Genomic DNA, 27,296 nt, shown 5'->3' with positions numbered 1-27,296 from the left:
AGCTTTCTACTGCCCCTTTGAAATCATCCCTTTTACCTTTTCTCCCATCTCTCATCCCCTCCACCCCGGGCAACCACTATGTTTTTTCTCTGTTACTAGAGATTAGCTTGGATTTTCTAGAATATGGCTTATGTGGAATTATACAGTGTATATTCTTATGTAAGTATTTCAGCACTATTCTACTTGTTGCATGTATCAATAGATCATTTTTATTACTGAGTAGTATTCCATTGTATGGATGTATCACAATTTGTTTCTCCATCCATCTATTGATGGATTTTTGTGTTATTTCCCATTTTGGACCATTACAAATTAAGCTGCTATAAACATTTGCACACAAGTCTTTGTTAGGACATGTTTTCATTTCTCATGGGTAAATGGCTTGGTCCCGTGGTAGGCGTTTGCTTAACTTTTGAAGATACTTCCAAACTGTTTCTAAAAGGGATTTCAGTGTTGTACATTCCCTCCAGCAGTGAATGAAAGTTCCATTTGCTCCATATCCTGACCAATACTTTGGTGTGGTCAGTCTTTAATTTTAGCCATTTTAATAGATGTGTAGTATAGTAGTATCTTATTGTGGTTTTGATTTTTACTTCCCTAATGAATAATGATGCTAAACATCTTTTCATGTGGTTATTTGTCATTTGTATATTTGCTTCACTGAAATGCCTATTCAGGTCTTTTGCCCACTTTTTTACTTTTTTTTTTTCTTTAATATTTAAAAAGTTTTTAATATCTTGATTTATTACTTTTTTAATATTACATTCCAGAGAGAGTGGAATGGGTCAAGTGTCCATAAGTAGAAAACGACCTCTTTTGCCCATTTTAACACTGAGTAGTTTTCTTACTGTGTTTTGAGAATTTTTTATATATTCTAGATATAGTCTTTTATAAAATAGAGTTGGACTTGTTTTTTTCATTCTCTTCAGTGTCTTTTAAAGATTGTGTTTATTTTGAGAAATCCATGTCATTATTATTTTTATCAATTGTGCTTTAGCTGCCATGTTAAGAAATCTTAACTGGGCCGGGTGAGGTGGCTCACGCCTGTAATCCTAGCACTCTGGGAGGCCAAGGCGGGTGAATTGCTCAAGGTCAGGAGTTCGAAACCAGCCTGAGCAAGAGCAAGACCCGGTCTCTACTATAAATAGAAAGAAATTAATTGGTCAACTAATATATATACAAAAAAATTAGCCGGGCATGGTGGCACATGCCTGTAGTCCCAGCTACTCGGGAGGCTGAGGCAGCAGGATTGCTTGAGCCCAGGAGTTTGAGGTTGCTGTGAGCTAGGCTGACACCATGGCACTCACTCTAGCCTGGACAACAAAGCGAGACTCTGTCTCAAAAAAAAAAAAAAAAGAAAAGAAATCTTAACTGGCTGTCACAAAGGTTTTTCCTATATTTTCTTCTAGAAGTCTTATTGTTTTAGCTTTTATTTGGGTCAGTGATCCATTTTTAGTAAATTTTTGTTTGTGATTTGAAAAATAGAAAAATTCATGTGTTTGCATATGGATATCCAATTATTCAAACATCATTTGTTGAAATGATCATCTTTTTTCCACTAAATTATCTTTGTACCTTTGTCAAAAATCAATTGACCATATACATATAGATCTATTTCTAGACTCTATTTTGTTATACTGGTCCATTGTTTATCTTAACACCATAACATGATGTCTTGATTACTATAGATTTACAAGTTTTGAAGTCACTTTAGTCCTCTAACTTTGCTCTTTTTCCAAGTTTTGGCGATTCAAGGTCATTTATATTTTCAAATGAATTTTGGAATCAGTTTGGCAATTTCTACCAAAAAAGCTTCCTGGGATTTTGATTGGAATTGTGCTGAATCTGTAAATCAATTTGATATGAATTGACATCTAAACAGTATTTTTTTTTTTTTTTTTTGAGACAGAGTCTCGCTTTGTTGCCTAGGCTAGAGTGAGTGCCATGGTGTCAGCCTAGCTCACAGCAACCTCAAACTCCTGGCTCAAGCAATCTTCCTGCCTCAGCCTCCCTAGTAGCTGGGACTACAGGCATTCGCCACCATGCCCGGCTAATTTTTTGTATATATATTAGTTGGCCAATTAATTTCTTTCTATTTATAGTAGAGACGGGGTCTCGCTGTTGCTCAGGCTGGTTTCGAACTCCTGACCTTGAGCAATCCGCCCCGCCTCGGCCTCCCAGAGAGCTAGGATTACAGGTGTGAGCCACCGCGCCTGGCTAAACGGTATTTTTTTTTTTTTTTTTTTTGAGACAAGAGTCTGTTGCCCTGGCCATACCTAGAGTGCAATGGCATGATCATAGCTCACTGTGACCTCAAAGTCCTGGGCTCAAGGGATCCTCCTACCTCAGCCTCCTGAGTAGCTGGGCCTCATCTTTGTTTTTGAAGGATATTTGCATGGATTATAAAATTCTATGTCAACATTACTTTCTTTTTTTTTTTTTAACTGGTCAACTCTGGTTTATCAACATTACTTTCTTTCAATACTTGAAAGATGTTACTCCACTGTTTCCTGGCCTTTGTTACTTCCTACAAGAAGCCTATTGTCAGTTTTACCTTTGTTCCTATGTATGTAATGTTTTTTATTTCTAGCTGCTTTAAAGATGTTTATCTCTGGTTTTAAGCAGTTTGAGTGGTCCTTTGTGTAGTTTTCCTCTTGTTTCTTCTGCTTAGGGTTTGTTGATGTTCTTGTGCATTTACTATTTCCATCAAATTTGGACAACTTTCAGTCATTTTTTAAAACTTTTATTTTTATACTTACAGTAAAATTAACTTTTTTGGCGAAGGGTTCTCTGAATTTTAATACATGTATAGATTCATATAAACAACCAGTTCAGTCAGGGTACAAAACCATTTCATCACCCTAAAAACCTCTCTGTGCTTTCTCTTAGTAGATATTATTTCTTAAAATATTTGGTTTTGCCCCTTCACTTTCAGACTCCAATTATATGTACATTAGGGACAATTTGAAATTGTCCCACAGCTCACTGATATGCTGTGTTGTTATTTTGAGGTTGTTTCTTCTTTATGTTTCATTATGGATATCTGCTATCCATAACGAATATCTTCAAGTTGACTAATCTTTTCTTCTGTGTCTAGTCTGTTATTAATGCCACTCAATGTATTTTTCATCTCATAGATTGTATGGGTCACCTGTAGAAACAGATTTGGGTTTATTTCTATGTCTGTCCTTAATATGCTCTTGCATTTTTCACCTCCTTGAACATATGAATATATTTATGATATCCTTTGAATAGTCATTGTCTTTTGAATCTGTCATCTATGTTATTTCTGGATCTGTTTATTTTCTCCTTATTACTGGTCATTCCTACATCTTTGCATACCTTGTACTCTTTGATTGAATGTTAGACATCATGAATTTTATGTTGTTTGGTGCTGGAATTTTTTTATTCCCTTAAATATTTTTGAGCTTTATTGTGGGACACAGTTAATTGGAAATAGTTTGAGCCTTTCAAGGAGTTTTAAGCTTTATTAAGTAGGTTTGAGCAGCCTTTAGTCCAAGGCAGAGTTTTTCAACCTCATTACTATTAATGTTTGGGACTGGGTAATTCTTTGTTATGGGGGGCTGTCTTGTGTTTTGTAGGGTATTTGGTAGCATACCTGGCCTCTACCCACCAGATGCCAGTGGTACCACTTGGCATGAGCTGAGAATGATTTTTATATTTTTAAAAAGTTGGGTTTTTTTTAAAAAAAAGAATACGAGAAAAAAGAAAAAGAATAGTGACCACCATCTGTGGCCAACAATGCCAGATTATTTACACAGAGATTTCTAACCTCTGCTATGGGAGACAGTCTTTTTCTATTTGAGACAAATGGTAGTATGAGAAAAAAAAGAATCTTATTTTTACAGTATAGAGAATAGCTAAGAGCACAGGCATTGAGATGATAAAGAATATGATTTGAGTCTGATTATGTGTCTGCCACATAATAACTCTTTGACATTGGCAAATTTTTAACTCTGTGAGCTTTTTTCTTCTCTTGTGAAATAGAGACAATATATACTTATCACTTAGGTTTATTAGAGAACTAAATGAAAATAAAGTAGATAGCTCAATGCATTCACATAGTAGCAGTTATTATTTCATTTCAGGTATGTGCCTTGTATTTATAATTTAGCTTGATGTGTGTAAATAGTCATATTTTGCTCATTTGGATGATTATTATCTTTCAGGTCATGCAGAAGGATTTTGTATGATGTGCACAATGCAAGCGCATATTACCCAGGCGCTCAATAATCCTGGGGACGTTATTAAACCAATGTTTGTCATCAATGAGATGCGGCGTAAGTACTAACTGTAGTAGCTAATATTAATATTTCTTAGCTAAATATTAATTAGTCTTAATGACCTAAGTGGTAAAGAAAAAAGAAGAACCCCTCGTGTATTACAAAACAAATAAATGCATTTTATCATACATAGATAGGTCTGTAATTAATAACAAATTTTAGTAAAACATTTTGCTATATGAACTCATTTTAAAACCTTAAAGCAAAAGATAACAATGTAATAAAATAGTATTCAGCTTAATAAAAGCAAATTTTTTTTTCGTGTCATCCTTGCACAGGGCCAAGGATCGTTCCAATTTTAGTATATGTGCTGCCGAGGCGAGCACAATATAAGCAAATTTTAAATTATTTTAAATTCAATTTGTCTTAATAAAATCATTGGTAAGTTTTACAATGGTTTTTTTCCCGGATGTTTGGATTTCTGTGCTGAGTAATACTCTGATGTTGTCCCACAGATTTCTTTAGATAGTTTTTAATTAGTTTTAATTTGGTGAATGAATATTATACATAGTGATCGGAATTGTCAAAATAAAGTCAATTGTATTTTTAAAGAAAAACTTAAGCTCATAGCTTAGCAAATTTGTGGATACATTTCACTTTTTCTGTTTTTAAATTTTAAATAGGTTGCATGAAATTTTCTTACGCACTTTCTTTGTTTTTTGCAATAAACTTTTATATCATCTTAATTGAGTTGGAATAAAGGCATACAAATTAGAAAAAACTGTAACTCTTAATCTGGCATCTAGCTGGGGGGTGCATCTAATTAGGGGGTGCATAATTATAATCCTTTTGCCTGAAAAGCTGCTGACGATTAAAGAGGTGTTGTATTAGTCCTTGGCATTATTAACAGGCCACAAGAGACAATACAAAAATCTTTAAAGCATTGTTGGAGCCTGGCAGAATTTTAGCCAGGGCAGGTTTTGATTATTTATATACAGATTTATGTTTTATACATATATATATAGCAGTTATGGGTAATATTTCCAAATCTGTTCTTCAAGAAAATGTCTCGTGTGTGTGTGTGTATATATCCATCCACAGACACACACACAGTTGAATCACAAAATTGTCATTTTTGGAGGTCAAAACTTGTGGAATATTGGCAATTTCATTTGATTCAAGCTGGTATATATTTTTATACTTTCATATACATAAAATTTAATATGTTTTATTGTGATGTTATACCTTTTTAATTTTTTTAAATAATTTTTTAATAGTTTGGTCTTACAGCTGCTTAGTCAATTAGAAATAGGACTGAAATGTTACTGTGTAACTGAGAATTTGTTCTGTGGGTCATTGGGATAGAATTCAGATAGGTTTGGATGTTTGCTTTGCATGGATTCTCTTATGGAGATTTAGCATTAATTTAAAATGTATGCACCAGCATAAGATTTTGGACAGACTTTTGAGACAATATAGCCCCTGTTGAATTTATTCAATTATAATTTTATTATCTTTCTAAAGAGAGTCTCACTCTGTGGCTACTCTCAGGATTTTCAGCAGCTCTGGCCCTTGTGGGCTTTTAATGGTCTAAAGCAGGCGTCCTCAAACTATGGCCCGCAGGCCACATGCGGCTGTTTTGCCCATTCGTTTTTTTACTTCAAAATAAGATAAGTGCAGTGTGCATAGGAATTTGTTCATAGTTTTTTTTAAACTATAGTCTGGCCCTCCAACGGTCTGAGGGACAGTGAACTAACTGGCCCCCTGTTTAAAAAGTTTGAGGACCCGTGGTCTAAAGGATATGGTCCTGGCTGTTCTTAGGGTAGCTTATGTTAGTGCTGCTTCCTTATAATATAATCATATGGGGCTTTTCTAACCACCGTATTATAAGCTATATTTTGGGGGTTATAGCCCAGGCTTATTATATGTAATGATAAAGCCCTGTTCCTACTTAAATTTTATAGGTATAGCTAGGCATTTCCGTTTTGGAAACCAAGAAGATGCCCATGAATTTCTTCAGTACACTGTTGATGCTATGCAAAAAGCCTGCTTGAATGGCAGCAATAAGTAAGTACAACAATTACCAGTCATTTCTTAATTTTGTATCTCTGGTTATCAAAATTCAGTTTTGCCTGTTTTTTTTTTTATTTATTTGTTTGTTTTATTGGAGACTGGATTTTACTGTATTGTGCAGGCTGGTCTTGAACTCCTGGGCTCAAGGAGTCTTCCCACCACAGCCTCTTGAATGGCTGGGACTACAAGCCTGTGCCACAGTGCCTGGCTATTTTGCCTTTTATGTTGAAAGTTCATAGATCCATGTTTCCTTTACTTTTTAGTTTTGCACTGTCTCTTCCCTAGTTGATTTGCATTATTTTAAAATGATTAAAGTTTAAAATGATACGCTTATTGTAAGAGTTTGAATTTGCTGAATTATAGATGTCAGGAAATGAACACTGGTCTTGCTATTATTTAATTTCTGAGTATCGGTATACCTCTGCAGATCTAAAACTAGCTACTACCACTTTTCAGTTGTACCTGACATTTTCTTTGTTGACCTCTAGCCACAGAAATCTGTATTTGTTTCTGGCTTCTATCTATCTCCAGTCAGTTACTGATTTCTGTAGCTTTTTCCTTAAAAACTAAATGTAGACTCAAGAGGAAGATTGGGGATACAATTAGATAAGTGCTAACCTGCTTGCTGTTGCTTGAACACACCTGATAAACGTCCCTTTGCACTCCCACTGCCTCAGCTCTGTGAAGGGACCAGGCCTTCATTGTCTAAGTGGTGATAGACTCAACATGGAAGAGGACACCCTGACTTCCCCAGCCATCCTCTTGCTCAGGTCACAGCCTGCTGAGGGGTCTTCGTTGTGCTTCAGGACCAAATTCCTGCTTTGATTTCACAGTCCCTTTATAATGTAGCCCCTGCTGTTCTACCTCTTTGCTTACCACTCCCCAAACTTTCACTGTGTTCTGGTCAGGCAGGGCTATTCTCTAGCTGCCACATGTACTACTTTTTTATTTTTTGTGGCTCTCTTGTTTGAATTTTTGTTCTTTTATAAATGTACATGCTTTTTATTATTTAAATTTTTATTATTATTTTTTAAAAGATTGAGTCTCACTCACTCTACTGCCCAGGCTGGAGTACAGTGATGCGATCATAGCTCATTGTAGCCTCAAACTCCTGGGCTTAAAGGAATCCTCCTGCTTCAGCCTCTTGAGTAGCTGGGACTACATGTGTGTGCGACCATGCCAGGCTAATTTTTTTTCTACTTTTTGTATAGTTGGGGTCTTGCTGTATTGCCCAGGATGGCCGTGAACTCCTGGCTTCAGGTGATCCTCCTGCCTTGGCCTCTCAAAGTGCTAGGATTACAGGCATGAGCCACTGTGCCTGGGCTTGTACATGCTTTTAAAATCTGGTCATAGCATCTGTAATTTTTGTAGAACTCTTCTCTCATATCACTGTTTGTTTTTCAGATTGGACAGACACACCCAGGCCACCACATTCGTCTGTCAGATATTTGGCGGATACCTACGATCTAGAGGTAAATTTTTGTTTAAAAATTAAGTGATACCTGCATGTGGTTTAAAAAAAATGCAAACAGTAGGAAAGGGTTAATAATGAAAAGTACATCTCTTTTCCAGCCGAGACTCCCATCCGGCTCCCCAAAGGCAACCCCTGTACCAGTTTGTAGTATATCCTTCCAGTCGTTTCCTGTGTGTGAGCAAACCAGGACCATACTATGTGTATCGCTTTAATTTTTCTCCTAATATTAGCAATCTTTTTGCATTACCGCACACATAGGCTGAACAAAGTCTTTCACAGTTACGGTGGTATTCCATTTATTTAAGTCCCCTATCGATGGATATTTAGGTTGCTTCTGTTTTGTTGCTGTTTTTTATTACCATTAGTGCTTTATTGATCATTTGTATACACATACCTTCATATCTATATAAAAGTATGTATACAGGATAAATTCTTAGTCTTAGAATTTCTGGATCATAGCATGTGCATATTTAAAATTTTAATACTGTCATTTCCTTCCAAGAAGTTACACCAATTTATATTCCAACCAGTAGCATATGAATGGCCAAATTCATGACATTTTCACCACATGGTGTATAGTATTAATTTAAAATTTTTTTTGTCCAATCTGATCAGAGAAAAATTATACTTTGTTTTAATTTTTAGCTTGGAAATAGTACTTGGTGTTTTGTCATTTCAATAGTTGGTGCTGCTGTAATGATTACACTTTGCTTATCCTTTGCATTTTATTTTTATTTCAGTAAAATGTTTAAATTGCAAGGGCGTTTCAGATACTTTTGATCCATATCTCGATATAACCTTGGAGATAAAGGTAAGTTTGGTAATTGTTATGATGGTTAAGTTTAAAAAATGTCATTTTATATAACTTTTTGTATCTATAGTTCATTTATAAGTTAGAATACACTTGTTAAAGAATATGAATTGCAAAATTTAATGTGCTAAGATTTTATTTAGAGGTGATTTTTTCAAACTTTGTAGCAGGCATTATAAAAAAAAATTTATCACCAGCAAATTGGTATTAACAGATCAACACCTAAGTGGATATATAGGAATAACATTTATCAGGTGGGAGGGGGGGAGGAGAGGATGGGTATACAAACCCAACGAGTAAGATGTACAATGTTTGGGGGATGGACACGCTTGAAGCTCTGACTCAAGAGGGGAGGGGAGGCATGGGCAATATACGTAACCTTAACACTTGTATCCCCATAATTCGCTTAAAAATAACCAAAATTTAAAGGGGCCATGCGCAGTGGCTCATGCCACTCGGAGGCCAAAGCGGGAGGATCACTTGAGGTCAGGAATTTGAGACCAACCTGAACAACAGAAAGGGCCCCGTCTCTACTAAAAATAGAAAAAATCAGCCAGGCATGGTGGCATGTGCCTGAGGTCCCAGCTACTCAGGAGGCTAAGGCAGGAGGATCACTTGAGCCCAGGAGTTTGAGGTTGCTGTGAGCTATGACACACCACTGCACTTTAGCCCAGGCAACAGAACAAGACCCTGTCTGGAAAAAAAAAAAAAAAAAGTCACCCTTTGACTTTTTACTTAATAAATTTTAATAAAGCCAGATTCTGAAGCCTATATATTAGCCAAACATAGATGGCCATTATTCTTTAGAAACTGTCTTGCTGCTTGTACTTTCTAAACTCCTATTTAATGGTTTGATATATACTACTTCAAAATATATTGCTTACTTTTCTAAAAATTAGATTATACCTAATGTCTGTCTGGTCACTTGCTGTTTGCATCTGATTCTGCTTGAAGACCTTTCTATATAAGTGTGTTCTTTGGGCACTTGTGTGGTGGTCCAGCAAATGAATATACCGTAATTTATATGCCTGAATCCTTGTTTTGGTAGATTTGTGGTTTGTGTCTAGTTTTGTGCTATTTTAAGTAAAACTGTGGTGGGCAGGCTCTTTAGATGTTTTTGTTCACGTTAATCTGTTCATTTTTTAATGGAAGGGGAAATAATTTGGTGTGTAGATGTGTAAAGATGACTATAATAAAGGAAAATTTTCTTTTTACATAAAAATTCCTCATTTGCTTTTATGTCTTTGAGTCTTCTCTCTTTCTCTCTCTGTCTCTGTAACAAATGGCAGTGTGTGGTAATGTGGTGTTTATGCTTTTCTCTTTTCCAGGCTGTTCAGAGTGTTAACAAGGCATTGGAGCAATTTGTGAAGCCCGAACAGCTTGATGGAGAAAATGCGTACAAGTGCAGCAAGTATGATGGGTGGTGACTTGTTGGTTTTTGCTGCTGGCTGCTTCAGTGGGGATGGCAGGGAGGCTTGACATGAAAGAGTTTGGTGTGCCTGACTGTCCCCTCTAGGTTGTCTTTAGCTTTTGATACCATCTGGGAAGACACTGGGTCTCTGTCTTCCAAAGGCCAGGGCCTGCAGTGTCTCAGTGTCTACACTCTTTCAAGATGTGCAACTCTGTGCCCTTGGGAGACTGGTACATCATTATTGGGCAGCTTTGGTGGGAGGAGAGAGAGGTAAGATCATCCGCGCATCACGAGTTAGTACTGCCTCACAGGTGCGGCTTAGGATGGCATGTCTGCCGAGCAGCATTTTCCTCGACTTTCCTTTATGAGAGGGTTGTGGTAGAATGGGGAGTCACTTCCCCCCAGGATAGTTAAGGATCTTTCTCTCTTATGGTGGGTATCTAGGGTTTGGAGTAGTATCTTCTGGAAACTTCTAATTTTGATTGTTCATTAATATGTTTCCCCACGAAGTCAAGAGAGCCTGTTTTTAAAAAGCCTGGTTTCATATATTTTAAATAGATTTCTACTTTGTAGACTGGTAGTTTAGGTAGTCTTTTATTATCCAATTTATTTTAGGGGAAGAAGGCTCCTTTCTTCTCTCTAAGACCATAGGGATTTCTTGTTTGTTATACACTCCATAGATATTTCTAATCTTTATTTCTCTTCCTTTTGTATCTGGATAGGGCTTTGTTTTCACATAATTATGCCAGCCTGAAAATCTATTAGTTTTTCAGTTTGTTTTGAATTGAGAGAAACTTGTATTAACCTAATTTTAGCATTATTTGTAGCCTGCATGGCTTAATTTTTCAGACTTGTCCAGTCATCCTTTCCTTTCATGCTAATTAAGCAGTTTCCCCTTGTATTCTTCCCCTTGAAATTCTCTTAATTTCAGTATTTTCACTATTGATTGAGGGCTCGTGTTTCTTACCTAGTGTCCTTTTGGAAACTTAATTTAGAATGTTTGAGTGAAATAACAAGGGAAGGACTAAAATGCCAAGAAAATATATGTATTAATCTTCTGAACATTTTATTTCTGTTTATTTCAAGGTGTAAAAAGATGGTTACAGCTTCAAAGAGGTTCACTATACATAGATCCTCCAATGTTCTTACACTTTCTCTGAAACGATTTGCAAATTTTACTGGTGGAAAAATTGCTAAGGTATGTAGATGATATTAATAATCTTTTATATTGAGCCTTTCAAGGCATAAGTGTCAGTAGCTGTTAAGGTTTATAAACAACCTAACTGAACAATTTTTGTTGACAGATTTTCTAAGTTCTTCCATCATTTGGTAGCAGAAAAGAAATGTCAAAGAATAGAGCCAGTAGTTTGGAATATGCACTTGAGTGTGTATATTTTTATTATATCCTTTAGCTGGCTAGACTTTCTAATGATAAAATTGGTGTAACAACTGTCTGCATTTAGGCGTTACAGTCAGTTTTTTAGTGTCCAAGGTAATGAGGGGTTACACAGAACTTGTATTATTTGAAATCCAAAGAAGACTTCCCTGCTAGTTATTGTCACTTTTTCATTAAAGTTCATTTTCTTATTTGTTCATTTGCTTTCTGATTGGCAGTGCACTGAATTTTCCCATTTTCTTTTCCTGTGTGTTTTTTTAATTTTTTATACATGGGGTCTTGTTGGTTGTCCAGGCTGGAGTGTAGTGGTGCCATCATAGCTCACTGCCATGACCTGAAGTCTAGGACTTGAATTTTCTCATTTTCTTTCTACTTTCTGAAGATTGAAAGTGGTCAGAAATTCAATTGTAAGAGAAAAAAATAATCCATTCCTGAAGTATTAAAAATAAGTGATGACCAATGTCCAGAGTTATCATTCTGTTCTTATTTCCTTTGATGTATTTGAAGAATTTACTTAATGTGGATTCTTACCTATTCAAAGGCAATAAAAATTGCAGTGGGATGGCCTTAAATACACTTAGACTCATGTGTCCTCCCAGTTAATCTGTCCTTTGAAAGGTAGTGAAATGTGTTAGGTTTCTGTTAGAATAGCACAGGGTACAGTGTCCTATGGGTCTCCTTCGGGGAGACCCTAAATGCCCTTACTCAGATGTGCAGAATAGTCTGTGCTCTCAGAAATAATATTTTTTTTCTCCTTTTTACATTTCTGTTTAGGATGTGAAGTACCCTGAGTATCTTGATATTCGGCCATACATGTCTCAACCAAATGGAGAGCCAATAATCTATGTCTTATACGCAGTGCTGGTACACACTGGCTTTAATTGCCACGCTGGCCACTACTTCTGCTACATCAAAGTAAGCTGTCCAGATTTTGCTAATAGCTTTTGCTACATACATGCTGTAGGACATTACTAATATTCTTATGGGGAAAGGTGGGACTTTGACAGCTAAAATGTGAATGCCCATTTTTTTTTATATTTCTCTTGACTGCATTCCATGTTTCTCTAATTAAATGTCCTCTCTCTCTTTTGCAGGCTAGCAACGGCCTCTGGTACCAAATGAATGACTCCATTGTATCTACCAGTGATATTAGATCGGTACTTAGTCAGCAAGCCTATGTGCTCTTTTATATCAGGTATTGACATGAACACAGAATGTCAAATTTTGTGTTATTTCATTTCTTTTCTCATCAACATACTGAAATTCAAGGTTGGGCATGGTAGTAGCTCATTCCTATAATCTCAGCATTTGGGAGGCCAAGGTAGGAGGATCACTTGAGGTCAGGGGTTCCAGATCAGCCCAAGCAACTTAGACCCTGTCTCTCCTCCCCCAAAAAATTCAGTGTTATTTTTTATAAAACAGCAGCGTAAAGATTAATTCTGCCATGCACCTGGAGAGTGAGGAAGGTCATTTTTGAGTGTGGATTATGCGTTTGCTTTAGCTTCCAGCTCTTTTGTGGGTTAACACTGTGAGGCGATAGCTAAGGAGGATGGGCTTCTGCCGCTGGCTGCAAATGCAGTGTGCCGGGGGCACTGGTGGCAGTGGGTGGAGACCTTGGGAAGGGGGATCTAAGCACCTGCTGTGGTCACAGCTGTCACCTCCCACTTGCTGAGCACAGGCAGCTGGTCAATCACCTTCCTGGCCAAGGCTTAGGCCAGCCCATGCTCACATCTGTCCTGCTGTGGCTACATATTCTGACTTCCTAATTCCACTTTTGGAAAAAATATGATATGTGTTTCAGCATGTCCCTTTTTAATAGCTGAAAATTAAGAATATCCCAAAATGTCCAAGAGAGGTGGAAATGACCATATCCTATGTTGAAATATTATACAGCTTAATAGTGATTTTTATGAAGCTTTTTTTTGAGACAGAGTCTCGCTCTGTTGCCCGGGCAAGAGTGCCATGCCGTCAGCCTAGCTCACAGCAACCTCAAACTCCTGGGCTCAAGCAGTCCTTCTGCCTCAGCCTCCCAAGTACAGGCATGAGCCACCGTGCCCGGCTAATTTTTCATATATATATATTTTTAGTTGTCCAGCTAATTTCTTTCTATTTTTTAGTAGAGATGGGGTCTCGCTCTTGCTCAGGCTGGTCTCGAACTCCTGAGCTCAAACAATCTGCCCACCTTGGCCGCCCAGAGTGCTGCTAGGATTATAGGCGTGAGGCACCACACCCGGCCTATGAAGCATTTTTTTAACTTTGAGAAAGTGCTTAATATATATGGAAGAAAAGCAATTTGAAATATTAAGCACTGATATTGAAAATAACCATATGGGCAAAGCATGGAGGGTTATTGACTAAACCGGAAGAGGAACTGCCTCTGAGGGGCAAGCTAAGGGACAGTGTTTTGTTTCTAACTTTTCTGGACACAACAGATTTTCTACAATGGTATATATTTATAATTAGAAAAATATAAACAAAAATACCCTTCAAGTAGCAGCATCCTAAGAACACATACTTAGAAAATACTGTTTACCCAGAAACCTTGTTTCCTGATCTGAGTATCTGATATTAACCTAAATCTAAAGGAGAGAATGTGTGTAGCTCCGTACCATGGAGTATAAAAGCACTATTTCTCCATCAGTTTTCTGCCCGAGGGGTTAAGTGCTATTGAATTTGTAAATGATTCTAAGGAAATGTCCTGTGTCAATGTAAGCAACCTCACTCTCCCTGTCTCCAGGTCCCACGATGTGAAAAACGGAGGCGAACTTGCTCATTCTACCCACAGCCCCGGCCAGTCCTCTCCCCGCCCAGTGATCAATCAGCGGGTCGTCAACAACAAGCAGGCCGCGGCAGGGTTCATCGGACCACAGCTTCCCTCTCACATAATGAAGGTAACATTTCACAGGGAACACATAATCTTTGTATTAATTTTTTAAATGTATCCTTCAAACTCTGAGGTTAACATTCTGGTAGTTGCTATATCCTCATATACAATTGGATTTCTTCTCAAAAATTTATTTAAGCCCTTTATTGTAAAGTCTGGCCGGACTTATGTGTGTGATTTTATACAGTCATGTGCATCTTAGAATAGTCTGTGTCATTTGTGCTATAAAATCTTAATGGCTTCTAAGTTTGTTTTGAATTATACAAATTATCTAGTTGCATTCTTTTTTTAAATGGATATCAGACAGTATTTGAGTTATAGTAGGAGTCACAAATCTAATGCCTTTGTGAGGTGGGAAGGTGATGGACTGGAGCTAGGCCCTACTTCAGAGTGATATCAGGGCACTGGCACACCAGAGAGCATGTGCCCTGTGGAAAGGGGCGGCTGTCATTGATTTTCCAAGAGTTTGTTTTTTATCATGAAGTTTTCCAATGTTAAAATAGCAACTAATTCAGATATTTGAGAAAACATTGTGAAGATCAGACACAATTCATCTGTAAAGCAGCTTTCACCCTGAGCCACCATGGGGTGTGGCAACAGTAGTGGGAACCTGAGCAAAAGAACTGCATGCGTAGAACTCGGAGACATCCCAGGGTGGTGGTGGTGGTGGTAGTGATGGTGAGGTCATGGCTTAGCCAGTGGCACCTAAAGCAGCCTCATTTCTGTCTTTGCCCATGTGACCGTCGTCCCTCAGTCCTAGGCCAGTGGTGATTTCTGCTTCCTGCCATTTCGTTCTGTCTGCAGTGTGGGCTCCCAGGAAAGCCAACCAAGGAGAATCAATGTGACTCCATGCCCAAAGGGGCCTATTCATGCTGTCATATTTGGAACAGAAAGAATTTGATCTCAGGGTTATATTCTGACAAACATACTTGTTTTCTTTGTTGATTAATTGCTAGAAGACTCGGACCTGTATAGGAAAGGTACACATGGGTAGGAACAGATGAAAGAAGAGGCAGGCGTTTCTAGGTATGTGAAACTTGTTAGTCATAAAAAGAAAAGGACGAAAATGGGAAGGCCCATAAGCCAAAATGGATTCTGTTTCTATGACTGTTTTCTGGAACTCTGACCTAGCTGTGGTTTTCTTCCTTCCAGAATCCACCTCACTTGAATGGGACTGGACCACTGAAAGATACACCAAGCAGTTCCATGTCAAGCTCTAATGGAAATTCCAATGTCAACATGGCTAGTCCTGTTAATGCTTCAACTTCTGTTCAAAACTGGGCAGTTAACAGGTCTTCTGTTATCCCAGAACATCCCAAGAAGCAGAAGATCACTATCAGTATTCACAACAAGTTGCCTGGTCGCCAAGGCCCATCTCAGCCTAACCTTCATAGCAATTCTGTGGAGAACCCTAACAAGCCTGCTCCCTCTTCTACCATTACTAATTCTTCTGCAATACAGTCTACCTCGACTACATCTACAATGTCAATTTCTAGCAAAGTAACAAAACTTACTACCCCGAGCGAAGCCTGTTCCAAGCCTGTGATGAATGGCAAGTCCAAGCTGAACTCCAGCGTATTGGTTCCCTATGGCGCTGAGTCATCTGAAGAGTCTGACGAGGAGCCCAAGGGGCTGGGCAAGGAGAATGGTGTCAGCGCCATCTCCAGCTCCCTCTCTCCTAGCCAAGGTGCTGAAGATGACGAGGTCTCACAGCATGAGCTCCAAGAACCTATTACTCTAAATGGTGCTAACAATGTAGACAGTGACCCAAAAGAAAATGGTCTGCCATTTGATGATGCCGATTGCCAAGTCCAGCCTGCTCTACACTCAGAAAATCCCTTTTCTAAGGCAAATGGTCTGCCTGGAAAGGTGAGGCGGAGGTGGGGGCTGGGGCTACAAGCTTTGTTTTGAGTCCCTATTATGGAGTTCCCTTGCCAGGATTTCAGGAGGCATGGAGTTAGCAGCTAGAGTTGAAATATCTTTATTTTTTATTGTAGTTGATGCCTGCTCTGTTGCCATCTCTCCCAGAAGACAACATCTTAGAGACCTTCAAACTTAGCAATGCAGTGAAAGGCTCGACGGATGAAACCAGGTAAAACAAGAAAAAGTTAGAGGGAAGTGAACTGCATAATAGGATATCCAGTAGTAGTGCCTATCGATCTGTCAGTATTTTAACTCTGTAGAAGTCATAGTGAATATTTTGAATCCTGGAATGATTTGACTTAACATAATCTAAAGCAGGGGTCCTCAAACTTTTTAAACAGGGGGCCAGTTCACTGTCCCTCAGACTGTTGGAGGGCCAGACTGTAGTTTAAAAAAAACTATGAACAAATTCCTATGCACACTGCATATATCTTATTTTGAAGTAAAAAAAACAAACAGGCAAAAAAACACCTGCATGTGGCCCATGGGCCGTAGTTTGAGGATGCCTGATCTAAAGAATATGTTTATTTGTTTTTTCAGAAGACTAAAGAAAAAATTTAGTATATGAGACTGAGTCCATGAAAACTTGATGAAACTCAAGCTAACATTTTCTTCTCCCATGTAGCTTCTTTTCTGGTTAGGGATGTTGTTGGCATGTTTCTGAATTTGATACCAAGCTCTGTCTCATTTAATCTTTTCCATGATGAATAAGTATGTGAGGATGTATTAAGGTTATAAGGCAGGGGTGCCCAGCTTAACCAAGGAGCAGACACAGTCATGTCTCACTTAATGACAGGGATATATTCTGAGTATCCTTTATACAGTCCTCTAAATGCGTCATTGGAGGATTTTGTCATTGTGCAAATAGCCTAGAGTGTCCTTAACCTAGATGGCACAGCCTACTGCACTCCGAGGCTGTATGGTACAATGGTACGGCCTGTTGCACCTTGGCTACACGTAGCCTGTTCCACATACTACTGTACTGAATACTGTAGGCAGCTGTCACACAATGGTAGGTATTTGTGTATCTAAACACATCTAAACCTAGAAAAGGGACACTAAAAATATAGTATAGACTATAACAAATGGCATACCTGTGTAGGGCACTTGCCATGAATGGTGCTTGCAGCACTGGACCTTGCTCTAGTGAGTCAGTGAGTGGTGAGTGGCCAGGGACATTACACTACTGTAGACTTTATAAACACTGTATACTTGTATTATACTAAATTTATAAAAAAATTCTTTCTTCAGTAATAAATGAACTTTAGCTTACTGTAACTTTTTTGCTTTGTAAACTTTAATTTTTAAAAAATTTTTTGACCTTCGTAATAACACTTAGCTTAAAACACAAATACATTGTACAGCTGTACAAAAATACTTCATATCCTTATTTTATAAGCTTTTTTCTATTTAAAAAAATTTTTTAACATTTTTGTTAAAAACTAACACACATTAGCCTAGTCCTACACAGGGTCAGGTTCATCAATATCACTATCTTCCACACCCACATTTTGTCCCATTTGAAAGTCTTTAGGGGCAGTAACATGCATGGAGCTGTCATCTCCTATGACAACAGTGCCTTATGGATACCCCCTGAGGGACCTGCTTGAGGCTGTTTTATAGTTAACTTTTTTTCATAAGTAGAAGGAGTACATGCTAGAGTAATGATGAAAAAAAGTATAGTAAATACATAAACCAGTAATGTAGTTTTTTACTATCTAGTATTATATACTGGACATAATTGTATGTGCCAGACTTTTATCCGACTGGCAGTGCAGTAGGTGTGTTTACAGCAGCATCACCACAAACAGGTGAGTGATGCCTTATGATACGATGTCACAATGGCTAAGAGGTCACTCACTAGGCGATGGGAATTTTTCGGCGCCATTATCATCTTACGGGACCACTGTCATATGTGCAGTCCATTGTTGACTGACAATAGTCTTTCTGTGACGCAAGACTGTACTTTGTAGAAATACAAAGAATTCTGAAATTAAATTCACAGGTAATATAACCTGCTTCCACAGTTTCTTAAAAAACCAATATATCGACCTAACTATAATGTTAGGAATAAAAGGAAAGGAATTTATGATGCAGCGATAGCTGTTTCAAGATGCAAAGAACCAGGCAAGACTGCTCTGGTGCAAGTACAGTAACACAGCCTGGTGCTCACATCTGCGCGCAGTTTGCCTATGAGCAGCACAGTTCAGAATGTGGCCTGGTGGTGGCATGCTCACTACCATCAGGACGTCCTGTTCTCAAGGTGAACAGCTTTTGGTGAAGTTCTGACCACATCATAGTACCACCGTCTCTAGATTTACATACTAGTTGTATTCCTGGAAAATTTGTGTCTGTGGAAACTGTGCCAATAATACTATACCTGGGGTTTTCACTCCCATGGCCATCAGTACTGGTGGGAGTGGGGACACTCCCTCCCACATGGGACTGCTGGCTGTGCGCCCCCGTAGTGCGTGGGGCTTCCCATCGCTGTGGCGGCCCCTGAAGGGCACCTGGCAGGTGGGGTGCCCTCACTGAGAACCTCAGAAAGGCTTAATTATTAACATGGAATGGAGTCAACCTGCAGGCAAAGAACTCTTATTCCCAGTTTAACTTAAAGGAGCTTGAATGCTCAGTCATGTGCATAGTGACTTTCCTCTCATTTCTTTTCTGGTCTAGCTTAGTGGTCAGATTTAATGTGCATGAGAATTACCGTGGATGGTCATATAAACAAAGCCATGTACGGACTGTGCCCAAGCACTGTAGCCTTAAGTGCTGCTAGAGAGCCCCTGTGCACGCTCTAGGTGGCTTCTTGGTGTTGACTTCTTCGTATGTGTTGTCTCCCCTAGATATGTTCCTTCTAACAAGTGGAGACCACCATAGGTTTTTTATTGTTTCCTGGCAGCTCTCATTATCTGTGAGAATATATCAAAAGCTCTACAATGATCAAGGGCAGAGTTAACTTACTACAGAGAGTTTTCTGGAAGCCTCAGTGATTCCTCACCAGTTATCGGTAATGCAGGGAGGGAGATGCTGGCTCTGTTTGCAGGTAGCATTCTGTCTCTGAGGCTCTAAGAGAAATTCCAAGGAAAGGGAGCCAGGGGAATAGCAGGAGGCTCTGTCATCCTTTGACTTTTTGTTTAAACTTAGTTATGGAAACAGGAAGAGCCTAGAACTGCAGAATTATTGTTGCTAAAAAAGAGGATGGGGGTACACGCAATATAAAATTTTATATTTATTTTATGAAGGAAAGAAAATTTGAAGTTTCCAGAGATGATAAGCCTAATATATTTAAAGGTATAAAATATTTAGTAATAAATGTTTTAAAGTATTTGTCCCTAACTGTTGCTTTGTTTACTTGTTCTCGGGGGGCCTGCAGTATACCTGGAGCTGAGAAAACCCCTCCCGAGGAGCAGGACATGGAAGTCGAGGAGGCTGGGAGCCCCGCTGATGATCCCGAAGAGAAGCTGGAGACAGTCGAGAGTCTCGGCAGCAAGTTAAAGAAGGTTTTGTCACTTCCTGACCCTAGCGTCAAATCTACCAAAGAAGTCGTCTCTGAGAACAGTTCAGCAAAACCTGATGAATCTTTGTCTGGTATCAACATTCTTTGTAACACCAACAAGAACACCCTAGGCGATGATCAGCTCTCTAAACTGTGTGACCCTGGGGACTTAACAGATGATCAGAGCAAACCATCCCAAGATGTAAAAGGGACATTAGTAGAGAGTCCACAGGACACGGTGCCAGTGGAAACTGTGGAGAAGTTGAGCCCAGCTCCCTCGGCACATTCAGAAGATGGACGTGAGTGTCAGGCCCTGGCTTACCTCGGGAGAGACAGAGGCAAGGACGAGGAAGACCTTCCCAGCAGCACGGGCGTGTGTGCTGAGGGGCTGCCCCCTCCTCAGCCAGATAAGACCACAGGAGATCCTTCAGAAGGGGACACTGAGCAGAGCCATGCGGAGAGATGTGATGAAAGTAAGGTGGGACAAAAGGTCCGGGATCGTTCTCCAATTAAGGAAAAGATCAGTAGCCTAAGAAAAGTTGATCGAGGACATTACCGTAATCGAAGGGCTCGTTCCTCCAGCGGAGAACACGCAAAGGAAAGTAGGAGCAAAACCGAGGACCATTATTACAGAAAGCGCCGCTCCTATGTCCGAGAGCGGTCCAGGCAGGACCGCTACACTACAGAGCACTGCAACGGGAGCCAGCACCACCTGAACCACGGTGACAGAGTCAGCCCCGGCGAACGCCACTCTCTGGTCAGGTACAGCTACCACCACTCTCGAAACAGAAGTGGATCTGACCAGGACTGGAACAGGTACCACCATGCAGAAGGTGAACACATCTGGGGCCGGGAGAAATACTACCCAGATAAAATGAGGTGGGACAAATGCAGGTACTACCACGACAGGTACGCTCCTTACACAGCCAGGGAGTCTCGGGAATCGAAGCCCTTCCCTGGAGGCCGCGAGCCCGACAGAGCAGGGCAGCGCCATGGCCGGCTGCACAAAGACTATTACAGGAGCCGCAAGGACTACGAGGTGGCTGCCAAAGAGAAGGTACGGCACCATCTCAGCAGCCCCCGAGCAGGCCCGCCCCACTCCCTTCCCCCCTACCCCGAGAAGTTCTCACATGACAAAATTGCACTCGGAGCCGAAGACAACAGTTGTAACCTCTCTGATCGGTTTCACGAACATGAAAATGTAAAGTCACGGAAAAGGAGATATGATAATGTAGAAAATAATGACAGTCACGTAGAAAAGAAAGCCCAGAGAAGCTTACAAAAGGATCCCTTAGAAGAGCCTAAAGTGAAGAAGCACAAAAAATCAAAGAAGAAAAAGAAATCCAAAGACAAACACCGAGATCGCAATTCCAGGTGAGGTTGGGCTGTGGGCGCCCAGCGGTGGGCAGGAGCTCGCGGTGCCCTCACACCTTCTCGCACGTTCTCATGCGTCAGCTCGCTTAGCCTTGTCTCGTCTCACCCAGCTTTTAGGAACAAGTGAATGCCACAGTTACATTTGTTTAATTTGTAGTTTTCATCCCTGTGAGTTTTGAGATCTCACTGTTTTTATACATTTGTAAAAATAAGTTTTGCTTTTAAGCTGTATCTTAATTTCATTGTATCAAATGCCTAATAACTTCATTTTTCAAAATGATATTGCCAATTTCAGTCAATGCTTTATAACACTTCCAGGATTTTCTGTAAATGAAAAGTTGGGAGTCTTTGACTTCAGACTTGGTGATAATATTCTTACTTGTCAGATGTAGTTGTGTTTTTGTGTCTGTTATATTTTCTTCAAATGCAGTGACTGTGAGGTAGGCGGACACTGGGAGGCACAGTTCTTAACATTTGCGTGCCTGCCGCCCAAAGTGGGGACCCGAGACACATCATTTGTTTCTTTGGCTTTAGTCTGTTTTTTCTGTCTCCATTTCTCAATTTTAAGTTTAATTGGGAGATTTGTTTTTATATTTTTAAAGAGCTAAATTGGTTAGTGATTGTCTTAAAAGTGACATATCCATGAGGAGGGGACACATGAGCGTGAACAGAATTCTGCTTTAGTGATGTCTTAGTTTTAGTGATGTCTCTTAAAATTCTAACCCTGGGAAAAGATTATCAAAAGCCTTATGTGGGAAAAGGAAACCATAAGCATCTTTTCCTCCTATGTGCCTGAGACAGGTAGCAACAGTATTATTTTTTCCCTAAGACACTGGTTTCAGGAAAAGCTAACAGAGGGTCGGCCCACAGCCTCAGCTCCTGAGAACACCGAAGGCAGTGGTTGGAGTGTTCAGTGGTGGAGTTAAAGTTGGTGAATTTATGACCCTGATCTTAAATTATTACAGTGAAAGCAAACAACATATTGTTAATTAGATAAGAATTTCACCTGTTTGCACCATGCGTGTCCTCAGAAAGTGGGTATAAAAGCCCAGGAGCAAGACCTGTTGGAGGGGGTTTTGTTTTTTTGGTGGTTTGAATTCTGGCTTTTCTTCTGCAGGCATCAGCAGGAGTCGGACCTTTCAGTAGTTTGCTCAGATGCTGACCTCCACAGACACAAAAAGAAAAAGAAGAAAAAGAAGAGACATTCAAGAAAATCAGAGGACTTTTTTAAAGATTCAGAACTACACTTACCTAAGTCCGCCGACTATGAGACTGTTGACCGTTTCCGGAGATCCGAGGGCGGCTTTCTACTCACCGATGGCCTGCTTCCGGAAGGGGTCGGACCTTTCCGTGAGAAAACAAAGCATTTAAGGATGGAAAACAGGGACAACAGGGGTCATCTGTTTGAGTATGGCCAGGGTAAGAGGAGATAATTGGAAATAAGAAGATAGAAACTATTTTTTAATCTTTTTTTTAAAAAGTGATCAACACAACAGGGGAAAAAAACCTTTGATGGCATCAAAGGGTATACAGTCAAAAAGAGTCCCCGTCCTGCCCCATTTCACCCAGCCTCGATTCTCCAACAAGGAGTGAGATTGAGTTGTGTGGCTTGGCTGCTGTGTGCCGATCCCTCGGTACCTGCTGTGAAGGCCTAAGTTCCACGGAGTCATCCCGCTGGGACTTAGGGCCCTGAGTATCTTTGAGTCGTTGCCTCAAGAAGGACCAGAATTTTTGGTTTTAAAGCATTTTTGATAGAAGTATTTCTGTAATATATGCTTTATTCTCCTGAATCCTTAAGCCTATAGCATTCTGAGTATAACCTAACTCCTAATCTGGGCCATTAGCAACAGTAGCTGTCATGCCACCAGCACGATGCCTTTGAGTCCTCTGCACGCCAGGTCTATGGCTCCCACCAGGCTGCTGTGTGTCTGGGATTCTTGTGTCTGTTTTGCACAACTGTGTCTTCTCTCATAATTCATTAGCCCTGTGTGCTCTCTGCACGTAAGGCTGCCTTCTCCTTCTTTCTAATTGTTTCCAATGAACTTTGACCCCAGAAAGGAACACTGAGTTTGTTAAAATGGATGTAATAAGTCAGTGGACCTAGAGCAGAGGCCTTGGGCTGGCTTTGTCCTGTCATCTGTCTATATGACCTGAGAGTTAAGAATGGCTTTAACATTTTTAAGTGGGTGGGAAAAAAATCTCTAGTATTTTGTTTCACTTGAAAATTACGTGACATGAAAATTTCACTGTCTGTAGCCTTGTATCCGAGCTCAGCTAGGCTTGTTTACATTGTCTGACTGCTTTGGTGTTGCTATTCAGCAGAGGTGAGTAGTTGCAACAGAGGCTTGTGGTCCAAAAAGCTGAAAATGTTTATTATTTGGCCCTTTACAGAAAATGTTTGTCGACTCTTGACCTGACATCTGAGGTTCACATTTATGAATAAAGCGCGTGTATATCATGGCAGGGACTTTGACACGTCATCTTGGTTGCCCAAAGGCATGTATTACGGATTCAGCTGTGTATTCTAGGGGGAGGCTCGGGAAGGGGAGCAGGCCTGTCCCTTCCAGAGGCCCACACTCAGCGTGTGATATTGATGGAGGAGTAAATGGTCCCCAGAGTGTCATTGTGAAGGAACCAGGGAACGTCAGGGTGGAGTGTTCCATGGGAAGAACAGTTGCACCAGGAAGTGTTGGGGGAAATCTGTGGCTGATGTGGCCAGTGGAAAGAACCACCATTGCCTGCAAGAAAGGGAAGCTAAAGTGGCATTTGCTCTTGTTTTTTAAGAAATTATCATACACATTTTAAAATTGGTTTTACATTAACAGTTCAGTGATTTGGGGAAGTGGATTGTTGAGGATGGATTCCTTTCTGACCTCTGCTGGGTACTTGAGGATGAAGTAGTGAGATGGGCTTGTTCTGTGTATCGTGCGGGCGGGGTCCCAGGATTGTTTCAGAATCTCCCGTTCCAGCCGCAGGTCTCTATTGTACAGACAGTGGCTGGCAGCTCAGGCCCCAGAGAATCTAAGTCTAGAGAAGAGGGAGGTTGAACATGAACCTCAGTATTTGTCTCGCATAAGGCAGACGAATGTCGTGGGGGTGCTACTGTCAGGCTTTGTGTCTGAGTGGTGGCCCTGTGTTTCTATCCCCAATCTAGTTGCACTGATAACTGGTTTCGGATTGGTACTTGTTCCGTGAGCACTGTTCCGTCCCGAGAAGGGCCACCTGCTTGGCCTTGCCACGCTGAGCCATCCTTCTCAGCTGCCTGAGGACAATGTCCTCCAGGCCTGCCACTGTCCTGGGCTTTGGCCGTTTATCTTTCTCTACCAAATTCCTGTTGTCTGGCTGTGTTCCACTTTCAGTTCATTCTTTTCCTAAGATCTGTTCTTTCCTAATGTTAAAACGTTCAGGCCGGGCGTGGTGGCTCACGCCTGTAATCCTACCACTCTGGGAGGCCGAGGCGGGCAGATTGCTCAAGGTCAGGAGTTTGAAACCAGCCTGAGCAAGAGCGAGACCCTATCTCTACTGTAAATAGAAATTAATTGGCCAACTAATATATATAGAAAAAATTAGCCAGGCATGGTGGTGCATGCCTGTAGTCCCAGCTACTCGGGAGGCTGAGGCAGAAGGATCACTTGAGCCCAGGAGTTTGAGGTTGCTGTGAGCTAGGCCGACACCACGGCACTCAACTCTAGCCTGAGCAACAAAGTGAGACTCTGTCTCAAACAAACAAAAAATGTGCGACAGGCTGAGGATGGCCTTGTTCCCGGCACGTGGCTTTTGTTGCATCCTTCTACCAGGACCATGGCCCTCAGCGATCACGTGAACTCTTGTGTTCTGTGGAACGTGCCATTGTGTGCGCCAGTATATACTTGCCATCCTCATGCAGGATTGAACTCAGGCCACTAACGTTAGAATTGATTCTCACTATAGTCACTGAATGCACAGACAGAGTACAGGCACTAAAATTTTGCAAAGCCATCATTAAAATCTGTTTCCTAACCTTTGCTTTCTAGGTAATTGAAAACTCGGCCTCAAAACAAAACATTCACTAGTTACGGTAAGCTGTTTTCCTGTCTACATTTCGTAATTGTTTGTGGAGGCCCTGAGGAGACCCAGATGAAGGAATTTTGAAGAAAACATAGGGCCCTAGGGCACTGCTGCAGCCCAGCGGCTGGGGCCACACCTCATCCGTGATACATGCTTAGGCCTCGTCTCACCAGCCTTGCCTTTGTTGGCTAGGTGAGATCCGTGTCCCTCAACTCAGGCGGAATCACCCCGTTTCCTCCCCCTTGTTTCATTGTAGGAAAAGCCAACAAAATTCAAAGCATGAGAACCAGCAATGTTCAAATTAGTGTGTGGAGCTGGGGAAGCCTGTCTCCCCCTCCCCGCATCTCCCTAATTGGCTTGACCCAGGAGAGGACCCTGCATTTTGCCACTTGCCCCATCCCTTGTTCCTGTGCTGCCACAGCACCTGCCGGTCTGAGACCTGGGCTTAGTGTGCCTCATGCTGCACACCCAGCTGCTGGTGAGGCACCCAGGCCAGACTTGGAAGTCGCCCTGCGCACAGGACCAGGCAGCCGCCTCACGTGGAATGCCTGCGGTATCCGAATGACGCTTGACAGAGCAAAACCTTTGGGCCAAGGCATTTAACTCTGGTCCTGGGAGATAGTAATTCATGTTTTATACCCTACACTTGCTGAGGTAAAAGGGATAATGAACCATTTTGCCCTGGAAAGGAAATTTTGTCCAAATGTTTCTGTCACATCTAATCAGCAAGGGGAATTTTAAATGAATTTCAAAGTGAATTGTCTACAGATTAATTTGCTATTAATTAAGATGCTTTATCAGTGTGTCCTCAAGGGAAAGACCTAAACCTAATTAAGGAATTAAACTGATAGAGTGAAAGAGGGAATTTAAGGATTGAGGCGGATTAGCAGCTGTTTGGGTCGGGCAGGCAGGTGGCACCTTCGTTTACCCGCCGGCCACGCGCTCTGTACATCTGCCCAGTGTCGCCAGGTTCCCTTATTTCCATTCAGAAAGGCAAAGTGTGACCGTTTCAAGGAAGAAGAGCTTCCCCAAAGACCTTGGGGACTGGCTGGCAGGGAATCCAAGAACAAGTTACTGATGTCACAGGAAGGAGAGGCCTGCCCTGGGGCTCACCTGGTTCTGCCCCAGCTTCCTGCCTCTGGACCTACTAACGCTGCACCTCTTGTCTTTCAGATTCAACGTGTTCAACAGAAGCCATCCCCAACCCAGCTTAAATTATAAATACGGAAAATAACTTTGTTCAAATCTGCGTGGTGCTTCTTTAGTAAATATTGTACAGATTTTACCATGGAGAACTTTTTTTTTTAGTTTTTACCTTTTCTTAATTACCCTTCCGAAAGGATGAACACTTTCTACAACAACTGCTGACCATTGTAAAATACCGTGTATATAAATCACATTGAAAATAATGCCCTGGAATAGAACATCTCAAATGCTGCTTAATTACAGACTCAGGTTGATTACTTGTATTTCATGTAATGTTCCTCCAAGTTAGACATCTGGTGCAAGACCAACCGGGAAACCATGGAATTGTTAAAAGTACAAACTGACAGTGTGTATATTTAATTTAAAGACTTATTTAAAAATTCACAAGCTCTCAACTACACTTCGAGAGCAGTGTTTTCTGTAATGTCTGATACTAGAAACTAATTTGCTTCATATTTTAGTTGTATTCAAGATTTGAAGATGTATTTTATAGACAAGTTCTGTTTTTGAACTTTGTGGAACTGTTCAATCAATTTCCCAGTTATGATGAGTATTCACATTATGAATGTATAACCCAAACATTATTTGTAAAGCCTACAGAATGTTTTTATTACATAACACTTTTTTATACAGTGTCTCTTGTCTTGACTGTATGATATTGGAGTCTGAGTTGTCAGCTTGGTCCCTTAAAGTTTCTAGTTACAGACAAAATCATACTGTGATTTTATTTTTAATATGGATATGCTATCAAACTGTGATACACTTATAATTCACTGGTCCTGCATCAGGAGATGGAGTGGGGAAAACTGTATTTAATACAGTTTGTATCTGAATAATCTGTATGGTTTATACAGTTTGTGTTGTTCAGAGATGTCTAAAGTTTGATCTTTGTTTTTTTAAAGATTAAAAAAGCACTTGCCCCACTGTAAATATTCAGCATGTAAAATTTATATA

At 40.4% G+C, this 27,296-nt stretch overlaps 1 protein-coding gene across 3 annotated transcripts in view; it reads left to right on the top strand.

Annotated features, from left to right (window-relative positions):
* Window positions 1-26,912, top strand: part of USP42 (ubiquitin specific peptidase 42) — a 35,537-nt gene extending 8,625 nt beyond the window's left edge. Inside the window, exons 4-18 of one of the 3 annotated variants that reach the window (XM_012758835.3) lie at window positions 4,191-4,301; window positions 6,209-6,311; window positions 7,722-7,789; window positions 8,532-8,602; window positions 9,931-10,013; window positions 11,100-11,211; window positions 12,184-12,324; window positions 12,504-12,604; window positions 14,147-14,300; window positions 15,446-16,162; window positions 16,291-16,385; window positions 19,593-21,089; window positions 22,207-22,508; window positions 25,103-25,146; window positions 26,310-26,912. In XM_012758835.3, coding sequence (XP_012614289.3) covers window positions 4,191-4,301; window positions 6,209-6,311; window positions 7,722-7,789; window positions 8,532-8,602; window positions 9,931-10,013; window positions 11,100-11,211; window positions 12,184-12,324; window positions 12,504-12,604; window positions 14,147-14,300; window positions 15,446-16,162; window positions 16,291-16,385; window positions 19,593-21,089; window positions 22,207-22,508; window positions 25,103-25,110 — 3,563 coding nt within the window. In that variant the 3' untranslated portion in view covers window positions 25,111-25,146; window positions 26,310-26,912. The other 2 variants (XM_075995278.1, XM_075995279.1) reach the window with 2 other exon arrangements.
* Window positions 26,913-27,296: the final 384 nt, after the last annotated feature.

This window comes from Microcebus murinus, chromosome 19 (assembly GCF_040939455.1).
Source record: "Microcebus murinus isolate Inina chromosome 19, M.murinus_Inina_mat1.0, whole genome shotgun sequence".
In the NCBI taxonomy this organism is placed as follows: domain Eukaryota; kingdom Metazoa; phylum Chordata; class Mammalia; order Primates; family Cheirogaleidae; genus Microcebus; species Microcebus murinus.
This window is presented reverse-complemented; position numbering and strand designations above follow the sequence as displayed.